This window comes from Zootoca vivipara, chromosome 1 (genome assembly GCF_965207765.1).
Source record: "Zootoca vivipara chromosome 1, rZooViv2.hap1.1, whole genome shotgun sequence".
Classification (NCBI taxonomy): Eukaryota; Metazoa; Chordata; class Lepidosauria; order Squamata; family Lacertidae; genus Zootoca; species Zootoca vivipara.
Window position 1 is genome coordinate 79442809 of NC_142582.1, and position 16085 is coordinate 79458893.

Genomic DNA, 16085 nt, shown 5'->3' on the forward strand with positions numbered 1-16085 from the left:
TATTATATTATATTATTATATTATATTATATTATATTATATTACACACACATACACACAAACACAATGGAACACAATCATACAGCTTTCGTTGGTAAATTTGATTTAGACATTATTATTTTAAAAATACAAATGACGTGCTAATCATAGCCATGTACGTAAAACAATGGGGGGGGGGCAAATTTAGTGGGATCTACCGCCATGTAAGTACAGTCGTACCTTGGTTCTCAAACGTAATCCATTCTGGAAGTCTGCTCAACTCCCGAAACTGTTCGAAAACCATTGGCTACAGGAGCTTCCTGCACTCAAGTGGAAGCTGCGCTGGATGTTCGGCTTCCGAAAAACGTTTGGACACGGGAACACTTACTTCCAGGTTTTCAGCATTTGGGAGCCAAAACATACGGGTACCAAGAGGTTCGAGAACCAAGACGCGACTGTACTTACACTTTCAGTCCCCAAATGGTCTCTCTGTTTCAACACGGAGCCCTGAACGTGCAGCAGTCACTTCCTGCAGGCCTTTGCACCTGTTTGGACATGCACAGTGTCATGGCGCCTCAAAGCCTTACCCGTAAGTTCTGTATGGTCTTCTCGTCTCTATCATCATCTCTGTAGAACTTGCCGAGAACGACTTTAATGTCTGCTGCTTTGAGAACAGTGACCTTCCCCAGATTGGTGACGCAGTGGGCTGCCACGACGACTGTGCGCTCGTTTAGAAGGGCCCCACTGCAAATCAATATCCAGGCCCCTTTTCTGTGACTGGGAACCTTCACCCCATTGGGCCTCCTATAGATGGCTGCTTGCCACGGCCATCTGGTTGAGGATGTTTTTGGAACAGTGGTGTTTTCTGCCTTTCCACAGACTGCCATAAAAGAGAGATGAAATTATTATTATTCCTGCTATTGTCTTGGTTTTTCTGTAAGGTATTATATGTTTCAGAGGCTTCTTACTTGGGATGCATGAAGGAGCTCTGCCGCTCCACTTCCCTGTTTTCAGACAGGTTCTCCGGCTGCTTCCCAAACGACGATAGAAAGGAGAAATGCAATCATACTGAAGCTGTGTGTGAAGATGCTGGAACCCTGGAGGTAGTTCTCCAAATGGTAGTAATGGTTTTTTGGTTGGGTATACGTCCAGCTTCTGCTTGTTAAATGTCGACGAATAGAGCCGATGCAAAGGGGTTTCTCTGTTCCGATGCATAAAGAACATAGGAATATCACCCAAAAACCTGCCATCACAGTGTTTTATGGCACATATAAGCAAATGTTTAATGCAGGCATGGCCAAACGTGGCCCTCCAGCTGTTTTGGGACTACAATTCCTATCATCCCTGACCACTGGTCCTGTTATCTAGGGATGATGGGAGTTGTAGTCCCAAAACACCCGGAGAGCCAAGTTTGCCCACGCCTGGTTTAATGGGTACAATTCAGATAAACTGCGCACATGCTTAAACCCTACCGAAGTGATTAATTGTGTCATTGTAGCCAATAGATTTCATTGCTCAGAATCCAACACAGAGAAGGGTGTGCAGTGGGTTTAAATCATGCCTAACTTGTGGCAAGTGGATCTAAAATTATTTCGAATGTGTCCAGAATGGATCACCAACTTTTTGGGGTGAGTGGGCACATTTGGAATTTTGAGAAAGTGCCATGGACTCCAAAATGGCTGCTCAGTCTAAAAGTGCAGAAAAAGAGGCAGGGCCACAAAATGTATGGCCATGCCCCCACTGGCAGGGTGTGGAGACAGACATTCAAGCTATGAGATGGTCCAGAGCTTACCTTTAAAATAAATCAGTCAATTTATCATTAAAGGTAGGATCTCAGAAGATCCTTCCTCCCCACCATTTCATCTCTTAGGTTTCACTATCAAAGCTGCAACAGATCTATCAGCAATCCATAGGAAAGTCCTGGGATGTCTCACCTGCTGTATTATTAGTTACAGTGCTTACTGATACAACACCTGTGACTATCTCTACCTATGTGTTGTCTTGGATGTCTATACCCAGTGTACCCCCATCCAACTAGCAACCATTATTTCTGGAACATCAGTGTTGTTCATGCAAAGCATTTGGTAGAATGCCCAAACAAGCTAGGACACATAGGGGGAAAGTATCAACATTGCTCATTAACACTGTAGTTATGACACTGTGATCTCACCTGGATTGAACCTGCATTGGGAGTACTTTCTGTCTCACCAGGTCAGAGATCTTTGGCTCTCTGCAAGCTAGGGGGAAAAAAATACAATGTTCCACAATGCTTTTCCATGCTCAGAACTCAAACGTTATGTTTCATATATCTGTCCATCCTTTCCTTTTCCTTAATAGCAATGCCTCAATATGAGAGGCAATCAGTATACAAAATAGCGGCACCTGAATTTTCTTTTCAAAGCAGCTACCGTATTTTTCCATCTATAAGACATCCCCAGGGCCGTTTCCCAGCGCGGCGGGCGGGCAGGCACCCTGGTGCCCTGCGCCACCCAGCCTGGCCGTAGGGCCGGCCCTGGACACCCCCATGTATAAGGCAACCTCTATTTTTTGAGCCCAAAATTAAGAAATAAATATTTTAAACATTCCGTGTATAAGACGACCCCCAATTTTAAAGTTAAAAAAATTGGGGGAAAACATAGTCTTATACTTGGAAAAAATACAGTATGTTTAGAGAGAAGTTTAGCTGTGCATTTTAAATGTATGTTCATGTTAAAATACTATAAACCAGCTTGAGTTTTAGATCAGGGATGGGGAACTGGTGGCCCTCCAGATGTTACTTGACTACAACTTCCATCAGCCAGAGTCAGCATGGCAAATTGTCAAGGATGATGGGAGCTGTAGTCCAAAAGCAATTGGGCGGGCCAGAGGTACCTCCCTTTCTTTAGATAACTATATGTTAGAAATGATACATTTGGTTTTTCTTTATACTTTTCAAGTTTATACATTTCAATTTCACAATCAATTTAACATTTCAAAGTTTGACTTCCTTCCCCCTCTTTCTGCGGTTCTTTAAATTTATTTTTTTATTAGCTTCTCCATATCGAAATTCATTTAATTTACTCATTTAATTATCTGCTTTAAATATATACTCTTATGAAACTGCAGGTTATTACAATAATCCTGCCAGTGTTTTTATCTGTTTGCAGCTTATCTGTAAATATTCAATAAACCATTTCCATTCTTTTATAAAAAGTTTGTTATTTTGATTTCTTATTCTTCTGGTAAGTTTTGCCATTTCTGCATATTCCGTAAGTTTTTGTCTCCATTTTTCCTTTGCTGGTACTCCTGCTTCTTTCCACTTTGGGGCGAGTAGCATTCCAAATGACACATTTGGATCCAGACTAATTGTGAAATCCACTGAATGCTTACTGAGAAGTAAATCCCACTGAGCTCTATGGATCGTACTCCCTGGTAAGTGCATAGAGGATTGCAGCCTAGTTACATTCAGTTCCCATTGAAATAAATGGGATTGAAATAAGACTACCTTCCAAGCAGATATAATGAAGATCACACTGATAAAGAGATGGCAGGGTGGAAAGCAAGAGGCATGAGCCTGGAGGGAAGTCTTGCAGGCAAGTGAAACTTCAGCACAAGAGTCAATGCCAGAAGGCAGACAAATACAGTAAATGTCAACAGTTGCCTAGACCAGGCATCCCCAAACTGCAGCCCTCCAGATGTTTTGGCCTACAACTCCCATGATCCCTAGCTAACAGGACCAGTGGTCGGGGAAGATGGGAATTGTAGTCCAAAACATCTGGAGGGCCGAAGTTTGGGGATGCCTGGCCTAGACAATGATCAAAGTTGATCTGGAAGACACTACAATTGTACCAGTCAGTGGAAGCAAATGTTGGTGGAGTCACCGGAGAATGAGAAGATAACTGAGCCATGGAACCTCCTTACCTGCAGCCCCCCATGGCTGACCACTGAAAGCCATCAAGTACAAACCAAAAGTGCCCCATCTTTAGGTTCTGGTGCAAACATTTTGCAGAAAACGAGTTTTTGTCATTTCTTGTGCATATGCGCACTTAAAAAACCTAGAAATACACATCTGCTGGAGTAGATTCTAAATTCACTGAGAGCAGTGGAGGATGATTGGCAGAGATTGTCTGCTTCTGCAATGGGCGCCAATCCATCCTTGTTTGCCAGGAAGCAGCTTGTATCTCATATGTCTCAGCTATAAAACTAAGCCAATGTAAAAAACAACAAATTTTCAGTTGTCACAGAAGGGACTGTAAATTACCTTTAATGCAAATTGGCTGTTTTCCTGACCATTCTCCATTATCTTGGCAGGTCCTTTGCTCATTGCCACTGAGAATATAGGAGTTATTGCAAAAGAATGTAATGACTGCTCCAATTTTTGCATACCGGCCGTTCATCAAAGCAGCACCGTCCATCATTTTCTTGTACCCATTGAGTGGAGCACCAGGATCAGAGCAGTTTCTATCTTCTGTGACTAACGGTGAGGGAGCAAATGTTATTTCTCCATGCAGAAAGTATTAACCCTGACCATCAGATCATTCCACAGTTTATACACTTATTGTACACTGCCGTGCATATTATTAACTTTCCTTTTATGAGCATTAAAGAAGTAATTGCAACTGCAAAATAACACTACAGGTATAGACAGTTTGATCTGATGAAATCTAATTTCATTGAGCATTGCAATGAATTACTTCAAGCTTTAGCCAAGCTAGATGTGCTCTCCAGATGTTTCAGACTTCAACTCCCATCAGCCCCAGCCAGCACAGCTGCGTTGGGGCTGATGGGAGTTGTAGTTCAAACATTTCAAGGACACCAGGTTGGCAAAGGTTGTTCCATTGGACCATTGCACTCCATAGTTGCATCCAGCAAGTGGTAAACCAAAAGTCTAATGGCAAAAACTAAGGATAGAAGTTGTTTTTCCACAGTTCATCCACAAAATTGCACAGTTTGCAACAACACTGCCATTTTATTTATCATTGCTTGACTGGCTGTAATAACAGCAGATTAATGTGGAAACAGATCAGACTTATGAATGAACTCATGCAAAATTGACACTGGGTAGTAATCCATCCATTTTTATAGGAGTGCTCTCCATATGATCAAGAAACCTGTTTTTTTATGCACATGAATATACTGGAGCTCTTTCTGGCCTTAGCATGTGGCATATTCATTATCACCTGTCTCTGCTCCCCAATTACTATCTCAGTGGGGCTCTCATTTCTCTGGGTTGGCACTCAAGCCCAGAGCCCCAGAGCTTCAGCGACTGCTGAATCGTCAAAGGCTGGAGCTTCTCATAAAGAGAGATTTGGAAAGGAAAGAATTAAGAAGTAAATTGCAACTTGGGATGTGCCACATAACTGCTGGTAGCCTTGGAGGAAAGTGCTTTAAAAGCAATGGGAGATGGAGAGGAGGGAGGATAAGGGCATATCCTGCTGAGCATGGAGAAACAGGGATTCACCTACACACAATATGGTAAATGTATGCATTTTCCATCATGAAACTTAAATGGAATATTGGAAGAATCTTGACAATGGCCTGCCAGATGTGGGTCTCAGATTTGTATCCAACTATTCAAAATGGCACTTCAGCTGTTTTCCAGCCATTTCCAAGGAATGCATGCCAGTTCTGACTTCAAAATTCCAAGTTAGCAATTAAGGGCTGTACATCTGTACATTTGGACTGGTATATTTGTTAGGCTTTTAAAGAAGTACCACAGGGACAAAAGTCTCTTTTGGCCTCTGGCTCTGGCATCCAGAGTACAGCTGTCTGTGGCGGCAGTGACTCAGTCCAGTTTAAGCCTTGTCCCAAGCTTGAAGAAGAGACCTCACAATACCCTTACCCTTACCCAGAATCCCTTGCCAGAAAAGAGCAAGGAAGTAGTTGGATGGAAAGTTTTCATTTTTCTTTCTGGCAAAGACCAATTTTGCCCTCAGCGGAGAAGGAGAAGAGCATCAGCCACAACATACAAAAAATGAAAATGATTTCCTGGTACCAAGGGCAAGTCCTTCCTTTAAGGAAGAGCAGCTGTTGCCAAGTGGAGCAAGACATTTTTAGGAGCACAGGCAAAAGTCTGCCAGGAGCAGGCACTCGTACTTGCTGTAATAATTGGAAGTCACTACAAGCACATTGAGGCTTCTGAACAGGTAGTCTCTTATTAAGAGGGACCATGCAAATGAATGTCACACTATTAATTCATCTACCTCAAAATAGTGTGTTGCCTTTGCTGTTAATTAGCCGTAAAGGAAAATAATAATGGAATAATGGTTGAAACTTGATTTTTAAAAAATGTAAAGCATCCTTACCACATTCAGAATGATGTTTTGACCAGCTCCCATCTAGCTGACAATCGGCAACACGGCTGCCTTTCAATGTGTAACCTGCGTTGCATTTGAAGTAAACCTGGGACCCGTATTTAAAGTCATCTCCTTCCACAAAACCATGAGCAGGAGCACCTGGAGTCCTACACATCACCACTGACAGTTCAGATATTTCAAAAAAATCCACTTTATTACAAAAACAGGGCTGTGTTAAGTTGATTCTTTACTTAGAATGTAATAAAAATATTAAGAAAGAAGAGATACAGAGACAAAAAAATCAAAATATTGAGACTGCTATACATAATTCTTTTTTATAAAAAGAAAACACATGCTTCATTCCAATCTACCAAATTCCTGGTGTATCTTTCATCTTAAATACTAGCACCTAAGTAATCGGATTAGTTACTTGACTTAAAGCATGAGTATACAATTACTTGCAGCAGTAGGCCCTCAGTTTTTCTGTACTCATCTGTGACCAGGTTCTCATGGCACACTAAGCAAGACCATGGGTTAGCGTGATCCCACTGGCTCCCAAGGAAATCAAAGAAATTTTGCTCCTTCCCAGGCTCTTTAAGTCACTGAGGTGTGACAGCCAAGCCATGGTTTTGGCTTAGTGTGTTGTCCCAACCCAGAACCATGGTTGAGGACTCTCCTTAACCATGACTGCAACCATAGGACAAACTTTGGAAAAACTGTTATACTGATGTAAAAAGCCCTGGGAGGGAGCAAAATTGATGCAAGTTCCTCTCTGGGAACCAACATGTTGAATGTTCTGGCTTACTGTGACATGTGAACCAGACTATTATTTAATATGTTATCTGTTCTAGCCAAAGTTTTCAGTGAAGTGCCAGACATCATTTACTAGCATCAAGGGTGTCTAGAACTTACACTATTATTAAGCGATTTTCCCTTTGTGCCCTTGATAAAGTGACTTCTAATTTTTAAGTAGTACATATATAATGTGATTCGGTCAAAGTCCAATGGTATAACAAAATCCTTCTTAGCAATTTTTACTTATTATAGGAAACAGAGAGAAAAAAACCCAAATAAGTAAAAGCAATTTTATAAACCTTTAGAATATAACTCTGTTCATATAACTCACTGGCTTTTTAGGAAATTATAAATATACATCCATCTAAAGAAACAGTAATATCTAAGCTTATTCATGACTCTTTATTCTTCTTTTTCTTCCCTTTTCCTATATCAAAATCAAGAGAAGAAAAAAGGTAACCAGCAAGGAGCAAAAAATAAATGTTTAGCTCATTTTTAAAAGATACGTATAAAGGTATAATTTTAAAATGCTCAGTCAGGTATTGTGACCAAGAGGAGTTTAATCCACCAGAATGCTACAAAACTCTTTTCTCCCGAGTCTTCTAAAGTCTCTAAGTGACCACTGGGTGTCCTTTTGTGCTCTTTGTGTTTCATTTTTCTTATTTTGGGAACACAATTTAATTCAATCATTGTACAACATCCCCCCCCCAAAAAAATACCTTGTGTCTTGTTCATAGGATTTTTATTTTCTATTTTTTTAGCCTCTAGGCCAGGAGCAGGCAATATGTGCTCCTAGGCCAAATTTTATTGGGCCCTTGGTCTGATTTCAAAAGCCCCCTGAAAGTGACAAGCTCGTTTCTCTGTTGAGAGTAATCTGGAACAGTGAGAGTAAGGTGTGTGGCAGAGGCAATAGCTTAGCAGCAGCTTGAAAAAGAACATTCTGAAAAATGTGTCAGCCTTAAAACTGTTAACTTAAGGATATTAGCTCCCAAGGATGCAGTAGCCCCAGCCCAGGGGGGCATGATCACATCACCAAATTGTGGTACTAATAGTATTTCCATATAAGCTATCGGTTATTTTGTCATTGGCGTCAGTTGGCTCAGGGCTGTAGCAGCCTTACTTGGTTGACTAAAATATTCTCTAATGAAAATGATCAGAAATATAATCTCATCTAGCCCTGCCACGACTTACTAATGCCATGGACTTGCAACATTATTTATTCTTTGCATTCTGACAGCCAGAGCTTTTGCTCACCTGAGAGTTTGCTGTCACATACTGTACTGCCTTATTTGGAAGGTGGGCTAAGATATATATGGTATATATAAGGACCCTTGGATGGCTCCCAGGAGGTGGGAACATCATAGCAACTGCATCAGATTTCACTACTACGAAGAGAAGCCTTAGTCCAGCAAAGTGTGCCATGTTAAATTTGTTAAGTCTTTTAGGACCTCGCCAGTCTCTTCGTCATTTTCTTGGGCCAGCAGTCCACATTCACACTTGTCATGTGTGACAAATGCACACATGGGGGGATATTGTTAAACTAGTTAATGGGTAAAATAAAAAAATTCCTTCAGTAGCACCTTAAAGACCAACTAAGTTTTTTTAAAAAAATTTTTTAATAAAAACTTAGTTGGTCTTTAAGGTGCTACTGAAGGATTTTTTTTATTTTGCTTTGACTCAGACCAACACGGCTACCTACCTGTAACTAGTTAATGGGTATAAAGCAGGAGGAGAAACTACCATCTTACATGGACCACCGTAAGCAAATGGCTCCATCCTACTTGTAACAATGCTACATAGGGCCGCCCCTCCACTGAAGTTACCTGCCCCAGTTGGTGGATCACCATCAAATGGCAGCAAATACCAGCCATTTCATATGTTTATTAGCAACAGCCATAAAGGCCACCACATGCCAGAAGTTCCTGGACTAGCCCTCTATGCTTTATGACTTTGCTACCAGCAGAGTTTGCAGGTTCGTATTGGCTGCCTTGTCATTCTACCTGATGAAAAAGCAAATGCATTCAGGACCTTTTTCACCCAGTAAAATGGGGGCAACACATGCTGTCTTGTAACCCATTTTAAGCCCCTTCCTTCTCTAGAGCATTTCCTGCAGTTTCTCTGCAGCTTGATCCTTTTTCTGCCTCATTCCTGCTTTGTGCAAGAAAAGCTCTGAAGCTGGTTTTGAAATGAGTGCTACTACCCTGTGTGTTTTATAGCAAAGTTTTCTTTCATTGTTCGAATGATTGCCTGTCGAGTACATGAACCTGATTGATTTTTTCTCCCTCTTCAGATCCCACTGTGCATTCAATAGAGTTTTAGCCAAGGATAGGATCCTTTATAAGATATATTTTTTAAATGCCTTTTAAGAGTGTCCCCCATCTTCAAGGCCAATTTAACCTTTGCAGCTGCCTATGTGGCTCTAGCTGGAAAGAGGTTTCAGAGAGAAAATGGAATAGTGGAACATTCAGTGCATATCTCCACTTGTAATGCCCATATTCTGCTGGGGTCTGATCCAAACGGGAGAAGTCACACTCAAATCCCTTTAGAAGCACCACCAAACTGTAAGTGTTGGGTTGTCAACAATGAAAGAGTAGCCTGGATGGCTGACATCTTATCCCATGCTACAAAAGAATTACAACTGTACCATCATTTTTCAGAAAAGAATGGAAATGATCCTGTCCAAAAGGATGGTCCTATCCAACCACTACTAAGCACATTTAGGTCCCATTAATTCCAAAGGAAAAATACTGAGGGCATGCTTAACTGCCACATTAAAATAATGGGACTTATTTTAATCCTTTCTAGCATATAAGCATCCATTCTTAAGGAAATCAACCCTGAGTGCTCACTGGAAGGACAGATCCTGATACTTTGGCCAACTCATGAGAAGACAAAACTCCCTGGAAAAGACCCTGATGTTGGGAAAGATGGAGGGCACAAGGAGAAGGGGACGACAGAGGACGAGATGGTTGGACAGTGTTCTTGAAGCTACCAACATGAGTTTGACCAAACTGCGGAAGGCAGTGGAAGACAGGAGTGCCTGGCGTGCTCTGGTCCATGGGGTTATGAAGAGTCAGACATGACTAAATGACTAAACAACAACAAAGCATATAAGTCCCAGGAACCAATAAAAGTGATGCTATGTCTGTGTTACAGGTGCAGAACCTTTAACTATACAAGACCTTCCTAACCATTATTTCTGAATATTCAGCACTGGTAGGAAGTTTCCTGCTTAATACAGATGAAAAGACAAGTTTTCAGTGCTGCAGGAGAATGAAAAGGCAACAAAAGTAAACCCGATTAGGTGAAGTTCAGGCAGCAGCATTGTATAGAACCACCATTAAGTACAAATGAAGGCATTATTAATGTGAATGAAGAACATTCTAGCCAATGTCAATTTTTCTATTTTCACTACATGGCATAGGAACATAAGGAAGGTGCCTTTTCCTAGGCTATTGTGACCGTTTATCCATCTAGACCTCCATGGTCCTCTCTGATTGGCAGAGGATGCTACACAGGCCACATTCACGCCATACATTTAACGTGCTATGTAAACACTTAACAGTCATAACTTCTCCCAAAGAATTCTGGGAGCTGTAGTTTGTTAAGGATGCTGGGAGTTGTTAGGAGACCCCTATTGTCCTCAGCAATTCCCAACCCTCTTCACAGAGAACATGGTAAGACATGTGGAACTGAGCTGTATCTCTCTGGCCCCATGTCATGCACATTTTGTGCTCACAAGGGGAAACTGGTAAGGGTAAGGGACTGGGCCAAAAGAGTTGTTTTGGTCAGTCCACACAGCCCTCTTCCTGACTGATGGAGGAGTGCCAAGGCAGAAAATGTGGGGGGTCTCAAAACTCTACAAGTCCACGAGTGTGTGATGAGATTTAATACCATCCCTGCCTTTTTCTACAGATATTCCTTGGTTTCTTTTTCTTACAATGAACTATATTTAATGTTCTATGTTATATTTATGTTCTGTGGGTATTTCTAGAACTCAAAGACAGTCTAGAATAAATGAAGACAAAGTATCTGAATTTTTAAGTTAAATATTCTGGGTTATTAATAACCCAGAGAATAATTTCATTCCTTTCTTCCTCAATTACTTATGGGCAACATTCCTCAACTTTGAATTATTTGCCATTTAGAAATAGCTTCTATACTCAATTTGCTATGGAAAAATTGGATTACCTATTTAAAACCACTTTCTTCTTCTGCTGAACATTCCCCTATTAATCCTTTCTAAATCCCGACTGTTCTTTGCCCATTACTTCCCTGCATAAATAAAGCCTACTTTTCTTTTTCTGGTCTCTTTCCCCTCCATTATTCATTGCTAAATAATACATAGGTTAATCTCATCCACCCACATCTCATCCATAATATATCCCATAGCTAGATAATAACTCTTTGTCTCCAGTATGACCACAGATATTGACATTTGCCACCTATACCTCTGAAATATGGCCCACAAGAGGCTATAAAGAATCTGATCTTTCTGAAGTCCACTGTGAATTGACCTGAACCAAGCCTATCAGATTGGAATGTGGATTGGAATGTAGCTATCTGTGGGATTTTACACTTCTCCAAATGTTGCAGCACTGCTCTCGGCTCAAAAATTACATCATAAGACAATTTCAAATGTGTATTTTGAGAGAAAGTGTGTTTAAAACCATGCTTTTGTATATGAATTTTAATGCAAGGTTTTTTTCTTATAAATATTCACAGAGAAATGCAGAAATGGTACAGAATGTATAGAACGGGTGAACACATGGAAAAGGTGACTTGGACTAAAAACAGAGAGTGTTCTGTGTCTATTCCAAATAAAATTCCTTTCATGTTTTTAGGGGCAGACTTTGGTCTTTCAAATTTCAGTGGTGCGCTGTGCAAGGCAAAAATTTGGCACCCCCGCCTTTTGCCTCCCATTCTACTCAATTCACTATGTCATAGTTGTGAGAGTCTGTGGTGCCCCCTTGGTTCGGCACCCAGTCTGATGGAACCAGGCGCTCTGCTCTAAATCTACCTGATATTTTCAAGGTATTAATATGATCTTTTAAAACATAATTGATTCTTGACTCAGAGGAAGTTGATCTGATCACTCTGTGACTGCAGCAAAGGATAAATACTTTACATCTAGGTAGGAATTTCCAATCACAGGAAATTACGGGATAGTCTGTCTCTCTAGAACAGGCATAGGCAAACTCGGCCCTCCAGATGTTTTGGGACTACAATTCCCATCATCCCTGACCACTGGTCCTGTTAGCTAGAGATGATGGGAGTTGTAGTCCCAAAACATCTGGAGGGCCGAGTTTGCCTATGCCTGCTCTAGGACAAGCACAGGGAAAGGCTGCCTGGAATACAAATGCTTCCACGTGTGGCAAATGTGTGTTTGAGGCACTTCCACCACACTTTTGAATGTCTGTATTCACACACACTTGTACAGTATTCCTTGCTCATGCCACATACACAACATGGAAGGGAATCTTGTAGTGATCACCGAGCCTCACGGTATATTTTCATCCATGGATTTAGAGTTCTGGTTTGAGCAAAACATCCTTTTCTGCAGTTATCCCAACAGCCAGGAATCACCAGAATAAAGCAATGATGTAATCCCAGCAGCGATGAAAATCTTTTCATGCCCTTCCAGCCAAGTGGAACCCACCCCAATGTCTTCCAGTTCCATGCGTCTGTGAATGAGACAGTAACCATGTGAAAGTATGCTTGGGTCAGCCACTGGGATGTATTCATCCGGAGGCAATTTAGAGGCTGTTGCTTACAACTAGCCACTTGATCTTTATCAGCATTGTTCGAATCCCTTGGAAATCTGTGTCTTTGGATACAATCTTTCCGGTTATTTGGTTAACCCATTTAATTATAGAACTGAACTGGTTTGCATATAAGACTGGGCTGAATGAAAACTATAAACGTCCCCATCAAACTTCACCTTCTCGCTCTATGCTTCTATCATTAATATTGTGAATAGGTTCCAGAAGGTATCCCATGGTAAGCGCATAAGGAACGCCAAAATAAATAGCTGCTTAAAAGGAAGATTGTGGGGCTGAATAAAGGATGGTATTTTCTTTAAATAATAAAAAAATTACAATAAACCAAATCTGTATCCTGTCCTTTCCCCACTTAGCTCAGGATAGGGATATTCCTTAGTAGCCTGGCTGAGACATTACTGGGCTGTTTTGTTGTTTTTGTTGGGGAGGGGGGTGCCTCACTTTCCCCGAAATTGTTTTGGTATATCTACAAATATCAGGCTTTCCCCAAGCCTACCAATCACTCCCAATCACAGCTAATCAATATTTTGTTGTTATGGAATAAGGTTGCATGTGATTAGGAAGTATCCTGGCAATGCTATGAGTTATTATGTCTTTATTGAATTGTATTCACTGTTTTGATGATGTTGTTGTTTGCTTCAAATGCTATTGTGTTTGATATTATAAGTGACTGCAATGTGTGTGTGCTTTAATGTTCTTGTGGTTATTGTAAGCTGCTTTGAGCTCAACATCTGCTGTTGGGAAAGCGGAATACAAGTATGAAACAAATCAGCCCTCTGAGATGGTGTCATTTTTGTTGTGCAAGGATCCACATTTGCAGAATGCATTTGTCGTTAGTGTAAAGGATTTGGGGTCGAGGGAGTGATTAGGAAAGGGGAGCAACATCCCTAGCTGAAATAACCATGAGGTGACATTATTTAAACACCCCATACTAGATAGACTGTAGTTTGGCTGCTTTGTTTGGAAGCAACAGACACTTCTGAAGACATGAACCCCTTACAACAATCCAATCAGGGCATAATCTGAATAACCACAGCCAGATCCTGTTCCTTGGTTGCGGCATCAACAGAATTGCTACAAGTATGCACCTTTTCCTACCAATAATATTTAAGCCTACAGATGAAGTTCATTAATAATCACAGCAACAATAGAAATAATGCAAAGATGTGGAGGGAAGCCACCATGTGCCTTAATTCAAGGTGACATGGTGAGTCAGTAGCAGAGCTGTGAAACTTGAGTTTTTCCCTCTGCATTGTTCTGCAATTCCAAATACAGAATTGGAGCCTAACTTTCCTGACCGCCAACACACACACACACACACACACACACACACACACAGAGAGAGAGAGAGAGAGAGAGAGAGAGAGAGAGAGAGAGAGAGAGTGTTTGCCTAATGACATTTCCATCAGCCTGCATGATTTGCCACAGTTTCAGTAATTCTGCCCTGCCTTCCTTTTCAACAAATTCATCTCCCAGATTGCAACGTGATATATTAAGCAATATACCTTATGCTGCATTTTGCAATGCCAAGAGGTCATCAAATTTTATTTCACTCAGAAGAATTCAGGAGCAACCTTGGCTGTCATTTTCAGAGTCCACGCATCCTTGTTCTCAGCTCTTGGATGAGAAGCTCAAAAGGAAAGGGATTAAGTAGGACCTCCACTACACGTTGCTTGGTCTTTGAGGTACTGGTCTTAGGGCAGCAGTCAGGACATAGAAAGTTGTCCTATATGTACTGAGTCATGTCAGACCACTGGCCAATCTAGCTCAGTATCAGGAGTGCCCCGTGACTGTGGATACACGGAGCCATGGGTGCCATGTAGTGTGCATGGCCCTGGCGCCAAAATTTGTGGGTTCCTGGCCCCTTCACAGGGGTGCTCGGGCTCCCAGGGCCCCAGGGAGCTGGCACCTATGCTCAGTATTGTCAGTAATGGGTCTCCAGAGTTTCAGACATGAGTCTCTACAGAGGAGGATTTAGGGCAATGCGCGTGGGGCAGTGGTACTGGGTGTGCAGCCAAGGAGGGTACTTTCTCAGACCCAGGTAGGCTTGTTCAGCTTTGGGAAGGAGTTGTGAGGGCTCTGACAGGGTCCTAGAGTCTTCCCTCCTCCTTCCCAAAGCCAGGCAAGCACCCCTCACCACTTCATTGATGTCAGCAGGTTGGTGGTGTGTATTGAATTTGCACTTAATGCTCCCTACTTCTCGATCCTGTTTACAGATAGCGCACCTCTAGATGCATTGCTTGGGAATTCGGTCTGATAACTTCCCTAGGATATAATGAACGGTGGCATTATGAAAAGGTTGATAAGGTGGGAATGAGAAGCTGTGTGAAATGTATGCAAAATGTAGACCAGTAGGGCGATATATTTTTGGAACATTTCAAAGTGCCTTTGGCAGGGCATGCCAGTAGTTCTCACAGATTTGGTATGTGATTTATTCCTTACCACACACTGTGCATCCCTGACAGCGCAATCCTATACATTTCAGCTCAGGCGAGTCCCATTGAGGTTTACATCCAGGTAAGTCTTGCAGTCTAATCCTATATACATCTTTTCAGAAGTAAACCCCACTGCTTTCGATAGGGCTTGCTCCCAGGTGTGTATAGGATTTCAGCCTTATTCATTTATTGTTTTTTTTTAAACAAACAAACAGATTTTCCTCTGTCCAATATTAGGAAGGCATGTTCAATATTGGCACTCAGTAATTTCAGGTAATCACATGAACATCTCCTCTTTATCAATGCAGCAACATCGTAGCGGTAGTCCCACAACACTGACTCTGTAAAGATTAATTTCTCTTTTTAAAATAAACAAACAACCATGTTCGATACCCTACAGAGAGCAGCTGTTTCTACTTCTCCCGCTGCCAGAGGCTGAGAGGGTGTCCCTTTTAAACACATGAGTCAGTCGGCAAAGACAAGGAAGCCCTGAAGAGCTGTCTTTCTGAAAACCTTGTGTGTGACTGAGTGATGGCAGTGGGCAAGAGTCAAGCACAGGAGAAGAAGGACCAAGAGAACACTTTCACAGGCCTATCCTGGAAAAAAGTGATGTTGGCACGATTGGGGGGGGGCTGCTAGTGATAGCACAGTACGCCACAGTTTAGCTCAATGGAGCACCCTTCATTAGGATGCGGAAGAAGTGTCCAACGGCTGGCAAGGGAGACTTGGAAGCCGCAAAGAAATGGAAGTTGGATCTAAGCAATGAATTCCCCATTCAATACAAGATCCCAGCATTTACTCAAGGACTTGAGCTTGCTGGGT

General features: G+C 41.7%; 1 protein-coding gene across 3 annotated transcripts in view; it reads right to left on the bottom strand.

Moving 5' to 3' along the window:
• PAMR1 (peptidase domain containing associated with muscle regeneration 1) overlaps positions 1-16085 on the bottom strand; it is a 48515-nt gene that overhangs the window by 2692 nt on the left and 29738 nt on the right. For all 3 annotated transcript variants that reach the window (XM_035121103.3, XM_035121024.3, XM_088668962.1), the window contains 5 exons: positions 6263-6433; positions 4219-4431; positions 2149-2215; positions 947-1179; positions 566-858 (listed from right to left, as the gene is read on the bottom strand). In XM_035121103.3, coding sequence (XP_034976994.2) covers positions 566-858; positions 947-1179; positions 2149-2215; positions 4219-4431; positions 6263-6433 — 977 coding nt within the window. The remainder of the gene's footprint in view (positions 1-565; positions 859-946; positions 1180-2148; positions 2216-4218; positions 4432-6262; positions 6434-16085) is intronic.